The following is a 14765-nucleotide window of genomic DNA, read 5'->3' as shown; positions in this document are numbered from 1 at the left end:
TGTTGGAGCATCTGGAAACCATTGAGAATAGGTATATAGAAAATAGGCAGAAAAACAAGTGGCAGGTCCAGGAAAACAAGGGTTACAGAGAGGCAAGTCCTAGTGAATCGCTGCAGCATTCACAAAGCCATGGGAATGCAGACTCTTACTACTAGCTTTTTTTTTTTTTCTTTTTTTAGCTTGAGCTACCACTATGCTGGTGGATGGAAGAAATGGTGATTCTAGACAAGTGAAATGAAAGTGCTAAATCCTCACTTCCCTCAGCACGAAGGCATGGCATGTCATTTATAAAAATGAAGATAATAGGAGAAAAAGCTAGAACTTCTTGTAGTTGCCACAGGACTATTATCAGGGAGGTTTAGGGCAGATTACTGCTTTGAAATTCTTGGTTTTCTCATTGAACTACGTATTTGGATTCTTTGAGGAAAATTAAAGAGACATGAACAAGTGATGTGAATAAACATGTTAAATTATATACTGAATTTTTTTGAAAACCTGCAGCATCTTTTCAATCCCATACATCATTAGGGTGATAGAAGCTTCGGAAGTCTTCAATTCCTCCATAATTTATATTTGCTCCTTTTTGGTTCCTTTATTCACTCATTCAATGATTACATAAGGAGCTCCTTCAAGGTGTCAGACTATATAGAATAATCTAGAAGATGTGCTCTCTGCCCTCAGGATGTTTGCATTTTAGTCAACCAGGAACTACATGATATATGAGTATGGTGAAATGAAAAGCTACTTAGAACAGGATAGACTTTAAAGTAACAGTAAAAAACAAAACTTGAAATAATCTTTAGGCAAAGTTCTCTTTTCATCCATAATTTCCCAAAGCTAAAGCTTAATGTTTTACTATACTGCCCAAAATCAGTATCTTAATACTTCATTATAACTCATCTTTTCAAGGTTAGCTGTTACTTCTAGGTGTCTCAATTTCTCCAAAATAATAATAATAAATAATAATCCCAAGTGTCCTATACTTGCCTATGTTAGGAGTGTGGTAAAGCCATGTTACTAGTTAGGCAGCAGAAAAATTTAAAATTAGTAAAATTACTTCAACTTTGTTAAAAAGGACAAATAATTTTTTTAGGCCTTTCCTCATCCCAACTAAAGAAACTCCAAAAATTTGAGATGTAAAGCAAAAGCTAAGGTCAGCAAACACCACTTAAAGTAGAAATAGATGAACAATTCTTCCACATTTGAACTAAGATACTGAGAGAAGTTTATCCTATGAAAACAAAGAGTGGTTATCCTCAAATCTATTAATATTAAATTAATTATCATTTCAGTGGGGTTTTCTTACAGTATGGTGTAGAGAAATAAAGAGCGCCTATTCTAAATAATAAATACTGATTATTTGAAAGTTTTTTCTTTCTTCTTCCAGTTTTTTAAAAGAAGCTTCTAATCAGTGCACCTCATTTATTGGCCATAATAGTGCAGAAATAGCATTTACTTGTCTAAATTATGGCAGCAAAGCATATTCATGAACCCTCAGAGCACAGCCTTAAAACTATGCTCCATATTTTAAAATGTCCAAATTATTTAAATTAGACAGTGAAAGGTAAAAGCCTTACTAACAGTGCTAGTAAAGTAAAGCAAGATAGTCTGTTCTAAGAGACTATAAAATAGCAAATAAAATTGTAGATACTGTTGGCATGTGAGTATACAATGCATAATCAAGGCTAGGAACAAGGGTATTACTGTTACTCCAGGTATTCCTTAACATTTTAATGGCCTGGAAAACAAAGTAGCATATTAGTTACTAACGAACATACACCATAGTATATTATAAAGAATGAGACATAAATACAGAAAACTAAAGGAAATCAAATTGCATCGCATTATGTGCCAGAAGCAAAAGATGTGGGTTTGTAGGAGTAAAAAATTACACCATTGAAGTAGAAAAAAAGTTAAAAGTACATATTAATTGCCTAGAAAACACAATTAAAATCCTAGAGAAAATGTTAAAACTAGTTACTTGCTTTAACATGAAACATCAGGAACATGAAATAAATAAGCTACAATTCAACTGTATTAGGAAAATAAACACAAAATATTAATGAATTTTCTTAAAGGGTAATAAAAATTAAGAAAACGTTATTATTCATAGATTATTTCATTTATGGAGATTCTTCAAGGTTTTGAAATCTGAGAGATAATGTTATCAATGTCTGAGAATGGTAAAGAATTGACAATAGTCATATGATATAAAAATTAAAGCAAACTATTCAAGATTAAGAAGAGGATGGATATCTACGCATATAAACATTTTTCATTTTAGAATAAGGGGCTCAGGAAACATTTCACTAAGGATTTTCCAAGTTAGAAAAAAAAATGTTTTAAAATCTATACCCTCCTCAAATAAATAAAATGCCCTATTTCATTAAAATAGTGTCTAAAAGACTATGATTCTATGAAAAACATTTTCTAGTATATACAAGTAAATCTGATCTAATGGACATACACAAATAAAAACTAGTTCTGGTTTCATATCTTGGTTACATCTTTCCTAAAATTGCAGGGAAATACATTCAGAAATATTTTCTTTCCACTCTGACAATAATTCCTAACAGCAGGGAGGGAGAAGAAGTTAGTTTCAAATAATAAATTAATTCAAAAATATCACAAAGAAGGCATAGGTAATGCTCTCCCATTAAAACTCCATCCTGGGACTGAGGAACAGAGGAGGTTGAGGAAGTTGCAATCTCCACACTAGTTCATTGGACAGAAAATCACATTAAAACCTTGCCTGAAGTTCTGTTTCAAGTACACAACTTAAAAGAAACCCAAGTCCAACCCACTCTCCACTGCTATCATGCCCAGCAAATAAGATCTGCATATTCTTACCTGAATAACAGCACTAAACCAGCAAGTGTTGCCAACATTCTTTAATCCAACAGGAGCTCTGTCCTGCCTTTTTCTATCATAAGGGTTTCGAGAATCCCTCCACACTTCTGTAGGTGTCCTCTTTAAACATGCTTTGTTTTCTGCTATGCTGGCTTCAAGAACTCTTAAGCAATGGGAGAAAATAGTAAAACACACACACAAACACACACACACAAAAAAAAACCCAGTTATAATTCAGTGCTGTACTCTAGGAAATAGCATTAATTAAAGATTTTAATTACTTAATCTCTAGATAATGTATTTGGGGAAGTACTATTTAGGGCTATCTTTAATCAAGCAGAGGTTAGTGTTCTTTAAAAACATAGCAGTGGTAAAGAATCAAGACATGCAGCCTTTTTTCTAAGAAACAGGAAATTTCAAATAAAATGTTTTTAATAGAAAATGTTAAATTATGTTTCAACAAATTAAAGGTTTAGTGGCAGGACTATAGAAAGGACTGAGATAAGTTTTGAGAAATCACTGCATTAAAGTACATATTTACAATGTAACAAAATGACTAGTTTTTATAACAATTACTTTGAATCAGGAAAACAGTAAAAACTACAAATGCACTTTTCAACTCTGACCATTAATTTGCTTTTCTATAAAAAAATGTTAAGGTAAGTGCTAGGGTTCTTTTCAGTTCTAGAGATCTGACTCTATGACAGCCAAATAAAGGAAAAGAATACTTATGTATTCACTTCTTCACCCAGAAGTTTGCCTATGGAAAATTCCAGTGAAATAAATATCTGCGTGTCAGAATAATAAAATATGAACCTCTTCAAAATAAGCTCACCTACAGAATATCTTAAACATACCTAAACATGGCAAAAGCAATGCTAGTTTGCTCTTGCAACAACATGCTGGGAAACCCTAGTTCCCACATATGAACTAACAAGCATAATGCCTGCTCAAGACATGCATTACTATTCCAAATAAGCATAAATAATATTCAGTTCTCTTATCCTATTTTGCTCATTACAAAAACGTCAGCAAGAATGAGCTTTTCTAACTTTTTGAGTTCACCATCCTTATCCTAAAGATTTTACTCTATCAGATTAATTTCAAAATAATCTACACTAATAAAAGAGAAAAATGGTAATTGGCGTACGATGATATCCTTTTCATTGGCTAATCAGGGCTATATGCAAATTAACTGCCAACTAAGATTGGCAGTTAACTGCCAACAAGATGGTGGTTAATTTGCATATGTAGGCACAATGCAGGGAGGCAAAAGGGAAAGCAGGAAGAAGCCCCCTGCCACTGACAGTGATGGGAAACCCAGGGGGGAGCTAAGAGCTGATCGGAGAATCAGGTGCCTTTTCTGCCCTGGCCAGTGATAGCAGGAAGTAGGGGTGGAGCCAGCGATGGGAGCTGGGCACGGTCGAAGCTGGCAGTCCCGGGAGCTAGGGGCCCCTTGCCTGGGCCTAAAGCGAAGCCCACGATCGTGGGGCCGCTGCAGCTGTGGGTCCCCGCTGCCCGGGCTGGACGCCTAGGCCAGAGGCGTCAGGCCTGGGCAAGGGGCCGATCCTGCGATTGGAGAGTGATGGGGGTCAACGCCTGAGGGCTCCCAGTATGTGAGAGGGGGCAGGCTGGGCTGAGGGACACTCCCCCCCCCGCACCACACCCAGTGCACGAATTTCGTGCACCGGGCCCCTAGTATAGTTATATTCCTTAATTGTGGGGGAAAAAGAAATGATTACTCCAACAGCATTATTAACAACATGATATTAGATACAATGTAGTACGATTCCAAGTTATTACTTAAAATAACTTATGTGAATATAGAATAAAATTTTTATTTGGGAATAGGTTTTAAAAAGCAGGTAACAACATATTTTAAAACATGAAGAGCAACATAAACTCACATCTTTAAAAATAAACAGTTCACACCTCTGTCACTATTACAAGTGATCAAACATTTGCAGCACACTTTGCCTAATAATCACCTTTTGATTGCAACCTAGGCTACTAGAGGCTTTTTCTCAAACTACCAATAAAAGGTACCATAACTCCTTGGAAGGTATTTCCGCATACCTTCCAAGGAGAGATAAAAAGTCAAAGAGCCAATTGAGACTTCCTACTGTTCAAGTTGGACAGGTCGGCACAATACAGCACAATCACAACAATCAACTGGAACAAACTGCATTTGTACAAGGTAACTAATTTATACTCAACAGAGAAAAATTAATGCATAGCATACAAAACATAAATATGACACAAAAGACTGCTGCACATAAGAAGATATATTGAATTTTTACTGACTTATAAACGGGAGTGATTTCTTTTGAAAATATTTTCTCTTTGTAATCCATATGTATATTTAGACGTATAAATAAAGAAAACTTATTTCTATCTTGGTAATTAGAGATGAATGAACTAATAAAAGATGCAATGAGTTCTGGGAAAACTCGCAGCAATACCTCACACAGGAAAGAAGAAATTAGCACCAGTGGTCACATATAAGCGATGGAGAGACACCTAGCAACTGTACGTGCCCTTGTTGATATGTACAATAACCACCTAAAGAGAGGATCCTAGAGTTTATTTTTAAAGCATAAGCTAGTAAAAAGTCTAGGAGAATTACACTCAATCCTAAATCTAATGGGTGAGCCTCTACCATTATACATTTTTAATGACTAATTACAATAAAATACTAGTAAGAAATGATCCCTTCTTGATAATGCCAACAGGCCAGATCACATTTATCATAATGACTAGGCAATGAGTTACACAGACATTACCTATGGGAAACTTGAGAATACCTAATATCTAAAAAATATACCTATCTACAAAAAATTAAAATCCATATATGTCACAAAATAAAAAAATGAGATTCAGCCTCAAGAGTAAAATTAGGTTTCATGTTCCCCATAAGTGTCAACAACCCAACCCAAGTTTACATCTAGACTGCACTGAGATAATGCTAGTCTTCTTATTCCACATCTGGTTAAGATTATTAAAACCCAGGGAGGTTTTTGTTTTTTACTGTTTCCATATAGCAATTCCCTCACCCTCCTCTGCTGCCCATCTTCCACCAAAAAAATACACCTCTTCATTTGTATGTGTTCATACAAATAGTGTAATGTAAATACTACCTTAATGTAATTAGATAATGAAAGCTTTTTAGTTCCTTTGCCTACTCTCTCCCCTGACAGGACTTGGGGGAATGTACTGCCTCAAATGTACTTTCTAGGCAAAAGCAGCTTGCCTGTGCTATTTGTATTATTACTCCACAGAGAAAGTTGGAAGGGAAAGATACCATCTCCCCAGCATTCCTATATACCTTTCATTACAGAATAAGATTAGATACAAACTGTTATAACTGATTTGGGCTCAAGAGATACATGCCCATTGCTTCTCAAAGTTGCCTAAGATATAAAAACAAAGCAAAAGCCCAACCTGTAGCCCAAAGACTACTCTATTCCCAAACTTGTATTCCTTTCTCTAATCCAGTACTGGCATATCAAACATAAACTTTCTATAAAACCAAATTCCTAGACTCACAAAGTAAAGCCAGTGGTACCACACAGGCTTTAAAGTTTAAAGTATGCAACAGCTGCATTCCAAGTATTATGGTTGCCAGTAGAGACAGAAGGGAGGGAGAGGGTAGACAAAACACAACAACAAAACAAATTTGCAAATTTCAAATAGCTCAGAAATAGCTAGACCAAAATGTAACATGACAAAAGGCAACCCCTAGAGCCAGAAATCAAAACCCAACCCCCCTACACTTCACAGGCTTTCTTATCTTCCCAGCACTGGTCATGACCATGGCAACCAGTAATACAAACAGATAAGAAGATGCTGGTCTTCTCTTCCACACATCACAATGAATGTTTAAAGCATCTACTTATGGTAAATGTTCATCTTCCCATTAAAAATTCGTGGTACTGATTGTGGGTCATTATTTTTGCTTTTCTTTTTTTCGTATTGTTATTTAAATTGCATTATAGCAGTAATGTTGAAAACAACCCATTTAGATCATCTAAGTCCACTTTGAGGAAATAGGCATTTCATTTAAGCTGTACACTAAAAAAAAAAAAAAAAAAAAAAAGGAGGGAGGGGGAAGGGAGAGAGATAAGAGGGAGGGAGAAATCATCATGTTCATTTCCTTAAAAAAAAATCATTGGTATTTTTATTGGGATCACACTAAATCTAAGTCAACTTAAGGAGATATTACTCATTACAATGACATCTCCATATATATAAAAGCCAAGTGACCGGAAGGACGGAATGACAGAACAACCGGAATGACCAGTCACTACGACGTGCACTGCAGTGGCCAACTGGCCCCCACAATCTCCCACGGCCCCTCTCCTCAGCCAGCCCTGCTGGCCAATCACCTATGGCCCCTCTCCCACACCAGCTCAGCCCCAACTGGCCCCCATTGGGGCAGGCAGGCCGGACCCCACCCGTGCACGAATTTGTGCACTGGGCCTCTAATATAATATTCTTCTTGGTAATTGTTGCACATTTTTATTAAACTTATTCCTAGTCTTTAACAGTTTTGTGTTATAGATGAAAGCTTTTTAAAATTTCACCTTCTCATTCATTCTTATATGTAGAAATCTAATTTCTGTATATTGATATGCAATTAACATAGCTAAATACTTTTTTTCTTGTTAAGAATAGTTTACTGAGATAATAAAGACATAAAAATCTTAAATATGTATATCAGTGACATTTTTTTACATATGTGCATAACCATGTGACTAACACTCAGATCAAGATATAGAAATTTCCATTATTCCAGAATATTCTCTCATGCCCTTTTTAGCCAGCAGTGTCTCCTCCATCTCCCAGAGTCACCATTCTGACTTCTAAATTAGATGGCAATTATTCTTCTATGTCAAGTTTCTTTCACTCAACATGTTGCTTTGGCGATTCCTGCACATTCTTTCAAGTACCAGAAAAATGTTTTCCATTATGTTGTTCAGAATTCCACTGAGTGAACATCCACCACTGTTTCCTATTCTGTTCTTATGAATACTTGTGGGTTTTTTTTTATATATAGTTTTTATTACCAATAAAGCTACTATGCATTCCTTTCTCAAGGGTCTATACCTAAGAGTGCAAATGCTAAGTCCTAGCATCGTATATACTGAAATTCATTAGAAATTCCCAGTTTTCCAAAGTGGTTATATCATTACACATTTCTACCAAGTGTATGACAGTTCTTCCAGCATGTCAAACTCACGGCCGGATTGACATGTTTGCTGTCCATGTTCACCAACACTTGGTATTATCAATCTTTTTAATTTCAGCCATTGTGATGCAGCCTGCACCACCCAGACAGTCACCACTGCTGCAATCTATCATCATACCCAACATGGCAACATGTCCACAATCGTAATTAGTACAAATTAAGGGACTCTGTTTCTGACACCGAGCCTACCACTATGTCAGACATAAAACTCCTGCCAAAAGTTGATCTGTTTCTCTCACGGTGAGTTGTGACTCCCACTTTTGGCAGACTGACCAAATTGGACATTTGATCACTTCCCCCTCCACTCCCTCTGATTTGTCTTAAGACTATCAGTGGTATCTCGAGTTCTTGACACTTTTTCTAGTTAGATTATTGCTGTTCATGTCTGTTCAGCCAACTCTGGCCACACCTTGTGGCCCTTGAAACTAATGTTTCATATTTTCAACTTTTATAAACCATTTATAATCTGTACTGGTGTACCCTTTATCATAAAAATCACTCAAAAATAGAATGACAGTGAAAATATTTGATAGATCTTCCATACTCCCTACCATCCATGGGCATGTGGTATTGTTGAGCCTTAAAAGTATCCTCACAAATCAATCTTAAAAAATTTGTAATTGCCTCTCTCACTTATCCTGTTCCACACACCTTCTTAAGGCAGTTCCCCCTCACAGCCGCTTCCTAAGTAGTAACCAGGATGAAGAGGGTGTGAGTTATAGAAGTCTATTTTAAAAATTCAGAATTCCACCCTAACAATTCCTGGACATGATGCTTTTTTCATTCCCCTAATGCCAACTCTATGGTGTCCTGGTTGGTAAACCCTCCAGGTGGCTTCCAAACTTAAATTCAGTTGAGACACCTGGATTTTTGATTCTGCCAGGAACTATAGACAACACAAATCATCCAGTTCCTATACAGTGGCCAATATTGGCCAAAATCAGAGGCATAACTGTCCCCTGTAATTTTATAAAAATGCCTTTGTTCCTTTTGTACCTGGCTTTCTGAATGAAAGGTGGGGTGCAACTAGTAAGTTATTAGAAAAAAGAAGAACTTATAACCACAGGAATGGGATGCACTGATTTTGTAGTAATGGAGGCAGCCCAAGCACCTGCATCTAGGTGTGGGAGACATGGGAATAGGAGAGACAGGAACAACCCCTGCCTTTCAGAACTGCCTCTGGAGCCCTCATCACAAAGAGCAATCCCATGGTGAGACCACCCCACACTGTCTCACCCAGTACAGGATTCTGGCAGCTGTATTTCCATTCACTAGACATTATTTTATTATTTTCATATGTCTGTGTCAATTTGTGTCATTTGTCACTTTCATTGTCACTATTTTTAGGATAATTCCACCTTTTTCTCTAAGTACTTTTAAGATTTTCTCAATCTTAAGTGCTCTGGACTTTCATTATAATGAATTTAAGTGGTTTCTTTTCATTTTCATGATTGGGATTTGTTGGGCTTTATGAAATAACAGGTTTTCTCTTCACTTCTAAAAAATTCTCAGTGACCACATCTTTAAATTTTGTCTCTGACCCACTCTCTCCTCTCCTACAATATCAATTAATGTACGTTAGACCTATTCAGTTTATTTTCCATATCTTGCAATTTTTTCCCATCTTTTTAGCTGACTGTTACAGGTTAGATACTTTCTTCTTATATATCTTCCAGTCTAGCTATTTCTAATCTGTTATTAAACCTGTGTTGTATTTTTTTTAATATTTTAATTTTCATTTCCAAAAGATATTTCAATTCTTTTTCAAATGTGTTAGGTCATATTTTCAAGCATTTCCTTTAAAAGCTTAGCCACAGGACATCCTATCTAATAAAGCGGCAATATGCAAATTGACCATCACTCCAACACACAAGATGGCCACCCTCATGTGGACACAAGATGGCTGGCAGGGGAGGGCAGTTGTGGGCGATCAGGCCTGCAAGGGAGGGCAGTTAGGAGGGACCAGGCCTGCAGGGGAGGACAGTTGGGGGGACCCAGACCTGCAGGGGAGAACAGTTCAGGGGGACCAGCCCTGCAGGGAGGGAAGTTGGGGGCAACCAGGCCAATAGGAGAGGGCAGTTGGGAGCAACCAGGCCTGCAGGGGAGAGCAGTTAGGGGGTACCAGGCCTGCGGGGGGGGGGGCAGTTGGGAGCGATCAGGCCAACGGGGAAGGGTAACTTGGGGAGACCAAGCCTGCAAGAGAGGGCAGTTGGGGGCAACTGGGCCAGCAGGGGAGGGCAGTTAGGCGTGACCAGGCTGGCAGGGGAGGGCAGTTAGGGGCGATCGGGCCTGCAGGCGAACTGTTAGGCACTGATCAGGCTGGCAGGGGAGTGGTCAGGGGGTGATCAGGCTGGCAGGCAGAAGCAGTTAGGGGAAATCAGGAAGGCAAGCAGGCGAGCGGTTGGGTGCCAGCAGTACTGGATTGTGAGAGGGTTCCCAGATTGGAGAGGGTGCAGGCTGGGCTGAGGAACACCCTCCTCCCCCGTGCACAAATTTTGTGCACTGGGCCTGTAGTATATGCATAACCCATGAACACAGGAAACAGTGTGGTGATGGCCAGAAGAAAGGAAATGAAGGAAAAATGGGGCATGTCTGTATTAGTGTCAATGCTAAAAACAAAGAAAAAAATGGTAAAAAATAAATAAGAGTGTCATACTCTGAGCAACTTTGCCCAATAAAACCTAAGCATAATTCCATCAATCACAACGTCTAAAGAAATGGGTGCATTTTTGCTGCCTATAATTTTTGCTGATTCTCACAGTAACTTTTTCCCAAGTATGCTTGGTAAATTTGACTGGTGGTGCTTATAGAGTTACTGAAGGGGGTTCTTTGAGGCTAAAGTTGAAGACACCTTCTTAAATATAGAATGTATTTTTGATTCTGCCAGGAATTATAGACAACACAAATCCAACGCATTTTAAAACTAAATTCCCAAGTTAAGATTTACTGGACCATTAAAGTGACACAGATTTCAGCTTCAAAACCATAATACAACTCCTCAGGGGCAAGTCCAATTACCTACATCCTCAGAGCCAAGGCAACTAACTTTGTAGTGCTGTATGGGCTTTGAAGGGGGAGATGATTCTCATTTTACCCTTATTGTGAGTATGTCATCCCTTGGCATAACCATTTAATGAGGGGAATAAGCTCCCCACCATACAGACAATGGCCTGAGACTTCTTCTTCCCACATTCTAAAGCGTATTAGAACTAAAGGTCAAGTTTATACACACAAGTAAATTCATCATGTCAGAAAGTGACTTTCAGTGTTCTGAACTTATTCTTTTGGGTTCCTTCTTTCACTTACTTTAGTTTTTACTAAAGTAAGAAGTAATTATATTAAGTAGTACACTTTAATATTGTTTGCAAGCATAGATTCATAAGTGACATATATAACACAATTGTTGATATGTATAATTATATATTTAGACATATTTGATATATGTAAATATCACATACATTTCTTATAAAATAAAAAAAAATAAAATTGTTCAACTTAAGAGATCATACCATAAAATTCATGAGTTACTAAACACAAGATTGTAAGATGTAAAAAGACAGACTTCATCTCATCTTATTGTATATAATAACGTAGTATTTCAAATATGTGAACTCATATTAGGGTACAAGGTGGGGCAAAAGTAGGTTTACAGTTGTGAGTATGGGATACAAGTTTATCTTGTATTATTTATTAATTATTATATTATTTTCCATACGAACAACTGTAAACTTACTTTTACCCGTCCCTGTATGTCTATGAAAATAGAAACATAGTCAAATGATTCTAGGATTTAATTTGGCAACATTTTGTCATCTGAACTTGGGTAATGAACAAATAGTTAAATTTACCTTTATGCATAACTTCTTTTTTCCCATTAAAATGCATCATTTTCCCTTTTGAACTCAAGTCCTAGCCTTAAAAAAACCAGAGGAACAAATATATCTCTGCCAAAAGTTTAGCTAGAACTCTTACCTTCCCTTTTTTCTGACACAATGTGATTTATATACATGCTTATTAACTGCATATTTTACATTTAACATTTTAAAACTGTAAATTATAAAATCTATATATACCAAGAAAAAAATTACACTTTGCAACAGTAAATTAATGACTTTTTGTTTCTACAGAGTATATTTTATATAAAATTACACTATTCCAAATCTCTGTAATGTTACCCGCAATATAAATATTCACAAAATATTTACTATTTTAAAAGTACATTAAAATTTAAAAAACCAATAATACAAAAAAAATTATCTTAAGAAATTTTTTCCCTTGGAAAAGAATGAGTATCTAGAACAATATATAGATTGAACTTAATAACAGATTAGGAATAGTCTTAATCCCCTATCTTTATTTTCACTTTTTACTATATAATTAGTACATATTATTTTAAAATTAGAAAATACCTAGTGTGTTCATATTTGGATATTTTCAGATAAAATCATTTTTTATATGTTAAAAAAAAAATTAGAAAACATGTGACATAAAACTGCCAATATCTTACAACCTCTTGTTCACATAATAGATCATCATTCCCCTTAAATATGAAATACAACTCATGTATTTCATGTTTAAACATTTCTTATCCAAGCTTAAATACGGTCAAGTTTTATAATTACTCAAGACAATTATTTTAAACTATTTTCTTAAGATAAAAACTAATTTTATAATTTCTCCAAATCCTTCACAAAATAAGCCTAAATAAAATATCTAAAGATAGCCTATGCATTTTTGGTTTTCATTTAAAATTACTGACAATAAGTTATATTAGCCACACTAAAAAAGATAATGAATTTTAATTAACTCTTTCCATGTTAATATAATGTCTTACAAGATAGTTTCTTAAGTAATATTTAAAGACATTTAAAAGTATCACTAAGAAAAATTATGTGCATAGCATAAACATAGTATTTTGAGAATCTCCTACTATACAGTAATTTCAGAGTACTTAAAAGAAGTAACTATTGATATTATGCCAAGGGAAATTATCTGAGAAAGCTGATATATTTAGCTATCAACCTCTGTTGTAGGGACAAAGAATGCTGGAGTCATAAGACCCATCTTAGCTGTGAACTTTTTAAGAAATCAGTTAGCCTCTTAAAAGATAAATTTCCTCTTCAGTAAGTTACCAACACCTCCAAAGACTTGTTTAGATTATAGTTAGTGATAATTTAAATACTTTTTAAAAAATTATCACTGTTTTGTTATAAAAAAAAATCAAATTTACTTATTTGATTCTTTGGTGGATCAAATTGTTTAAAACTAAAAAGTTTTAGCTATTTAAAACAAAAGAGGCATTCTATCACATTCCTTGGGATCTTGCCAATTCCTTAAAAAAATACAAAAAACAAAACAAACAAAAAAAAACACAAAAAATAAACCTTATACCATCATATTATATAGATGAGAGACTGGCAAACTATGGACCATGAGCCAAATCCAGTTGGTAGCCTGTTTTGATAAAACCAAGATTTATTGAAACACAGACACAATCACTAAATTATGTATGATCTATGGCTGCTTTTGCACTACACCACCAGAGTGAAGTGATTTTGACAGAAACTATATGGCTAACAAAGCCTAAAATATTTACTGGTACTATAGGCCTTTACAAAAACAAAAGTTTGCTGACTCTAGCTATAAATAATTATAAATTAAATTGGAGAATGTAAAAGAGATTAGCAGAAGAAAAGAAAAATCAAAGGAATATTAAACTATACACCTAAACATATGCCCCATAATGCCACTTCAAATCCTAAAATCTAAGCTTCATATTCAAATGGAACTAGAATATGAAAATTTTAGTTACATAACATATAAAAACAATGCTGAAGTATATTAAGAGTTTATTTAGAATAACAAAGTGTATCTTTGTGCCTCTTGAAATTAAGCCAATTATTATGTCTATTATAAATAGTACTTATATCTACTTTATACACATTATGGTTTTTACCTGCTAATGGCTTGCTCCTCATCAGTTATTCCAGTCTCCCTGAATGCCCTGTTTGATTCCGCCAAACTCAAGGCAATTGCTCTCTGAAGATCATCTTTATCATCTCCAGTGAGATCAATCACATCTGAAAAGCAAAACTATCTTACTCAAAATTAAAAGTCAAACAAAATGAAAGATAATTCTTATCATGGAGTTATACGCAATTACCCTTTCAAACCAAAGTCAGCACCAACTTAATTCTGTATAAGAGCCTCTCTGAAGAGAATGCAAACCAATTATAAATTGCTTTACTTCAAAATTTAATGTTCTTCTCTAAGATATACCTAAAACAATAAGAGCATAAATATTTTTCATTGCAAAGGAATCTCAATATTTACTACAAAGTGTCTGATTAAAAGCTAATAAGTTTCTTTACCAACAAAAATTGAAATCAACTAAGCATCTACATTTATGCTTTTTGAAGTTAACCCAAATGCACACACACTACAGTGCAGCCTTACAACCTAGCTATTATCTATCATAGTATAACAATTAATAATAGAGCTCTCTAAAATTAGGTTTCAAGAAACTGACCATATATATACATTTTTAAAAGTCTGGAAGTATGTACCAAACTGTTAAAAGTGGTTAATTTTGGGGAGGACAGTTAACAGAGGAGGAAGTGTAAGGATCTTTTACTTTCTATATTAAGCACTCTACCCTCTGAAGTAT

The 14765-nt window shown here is 35.4% G+C and overlaps 1 protein-coding gene across 9 annotated transcripts in view; it reads right to left on the bottom strand.

The window, feature by feature from the left end:
* The window catches only part of USP25 (ubiquitin specific peptidase 25), a 181669-nt gene that overhangs the window by 109353 nt on the left and 57551 nt on the right, over window positions 1–14765 (bottom strand). For 8 of the 9 annotated variants that reach the window (XM_059688108.1, XM_059688111.1, XM_059688109.1 and 5 more), the window contains 2 exons: window positions 14055–14178; window positions 2851–3013 (listed from right to left, as the gene is read on the bottom strand). In XM_059688108.1, the coding sequence (XP_059544091.1) occupies window positions 2851–3013; window positions 14055–14178 (287 nt within the window). The remainder of the gene's footprint in view (window positions 1–2850; window positions 3014–14054; window positions 14179–14765) is intronic. The other variant, XM_059688117.1, reaches the window with a different exon arrangement.

Source organism: Myotis daubentonii, chromosome 3 (assembly GCF_963259705.1).
Source record: "Myotis daubentonii chromosome 3, mMyoDau2.1, whole genome shotgun sequence".
NCBI lineage: Eukaryota > Metazoa > Chordata > Mammalia > Chiroptera > Vespertilionidae > Myotis > Myotis daubentonii.
Note: the sequence above shows the minus strand (reverse complement) of the source record. Positions and strands in the feature narration are given on the sequence as shown.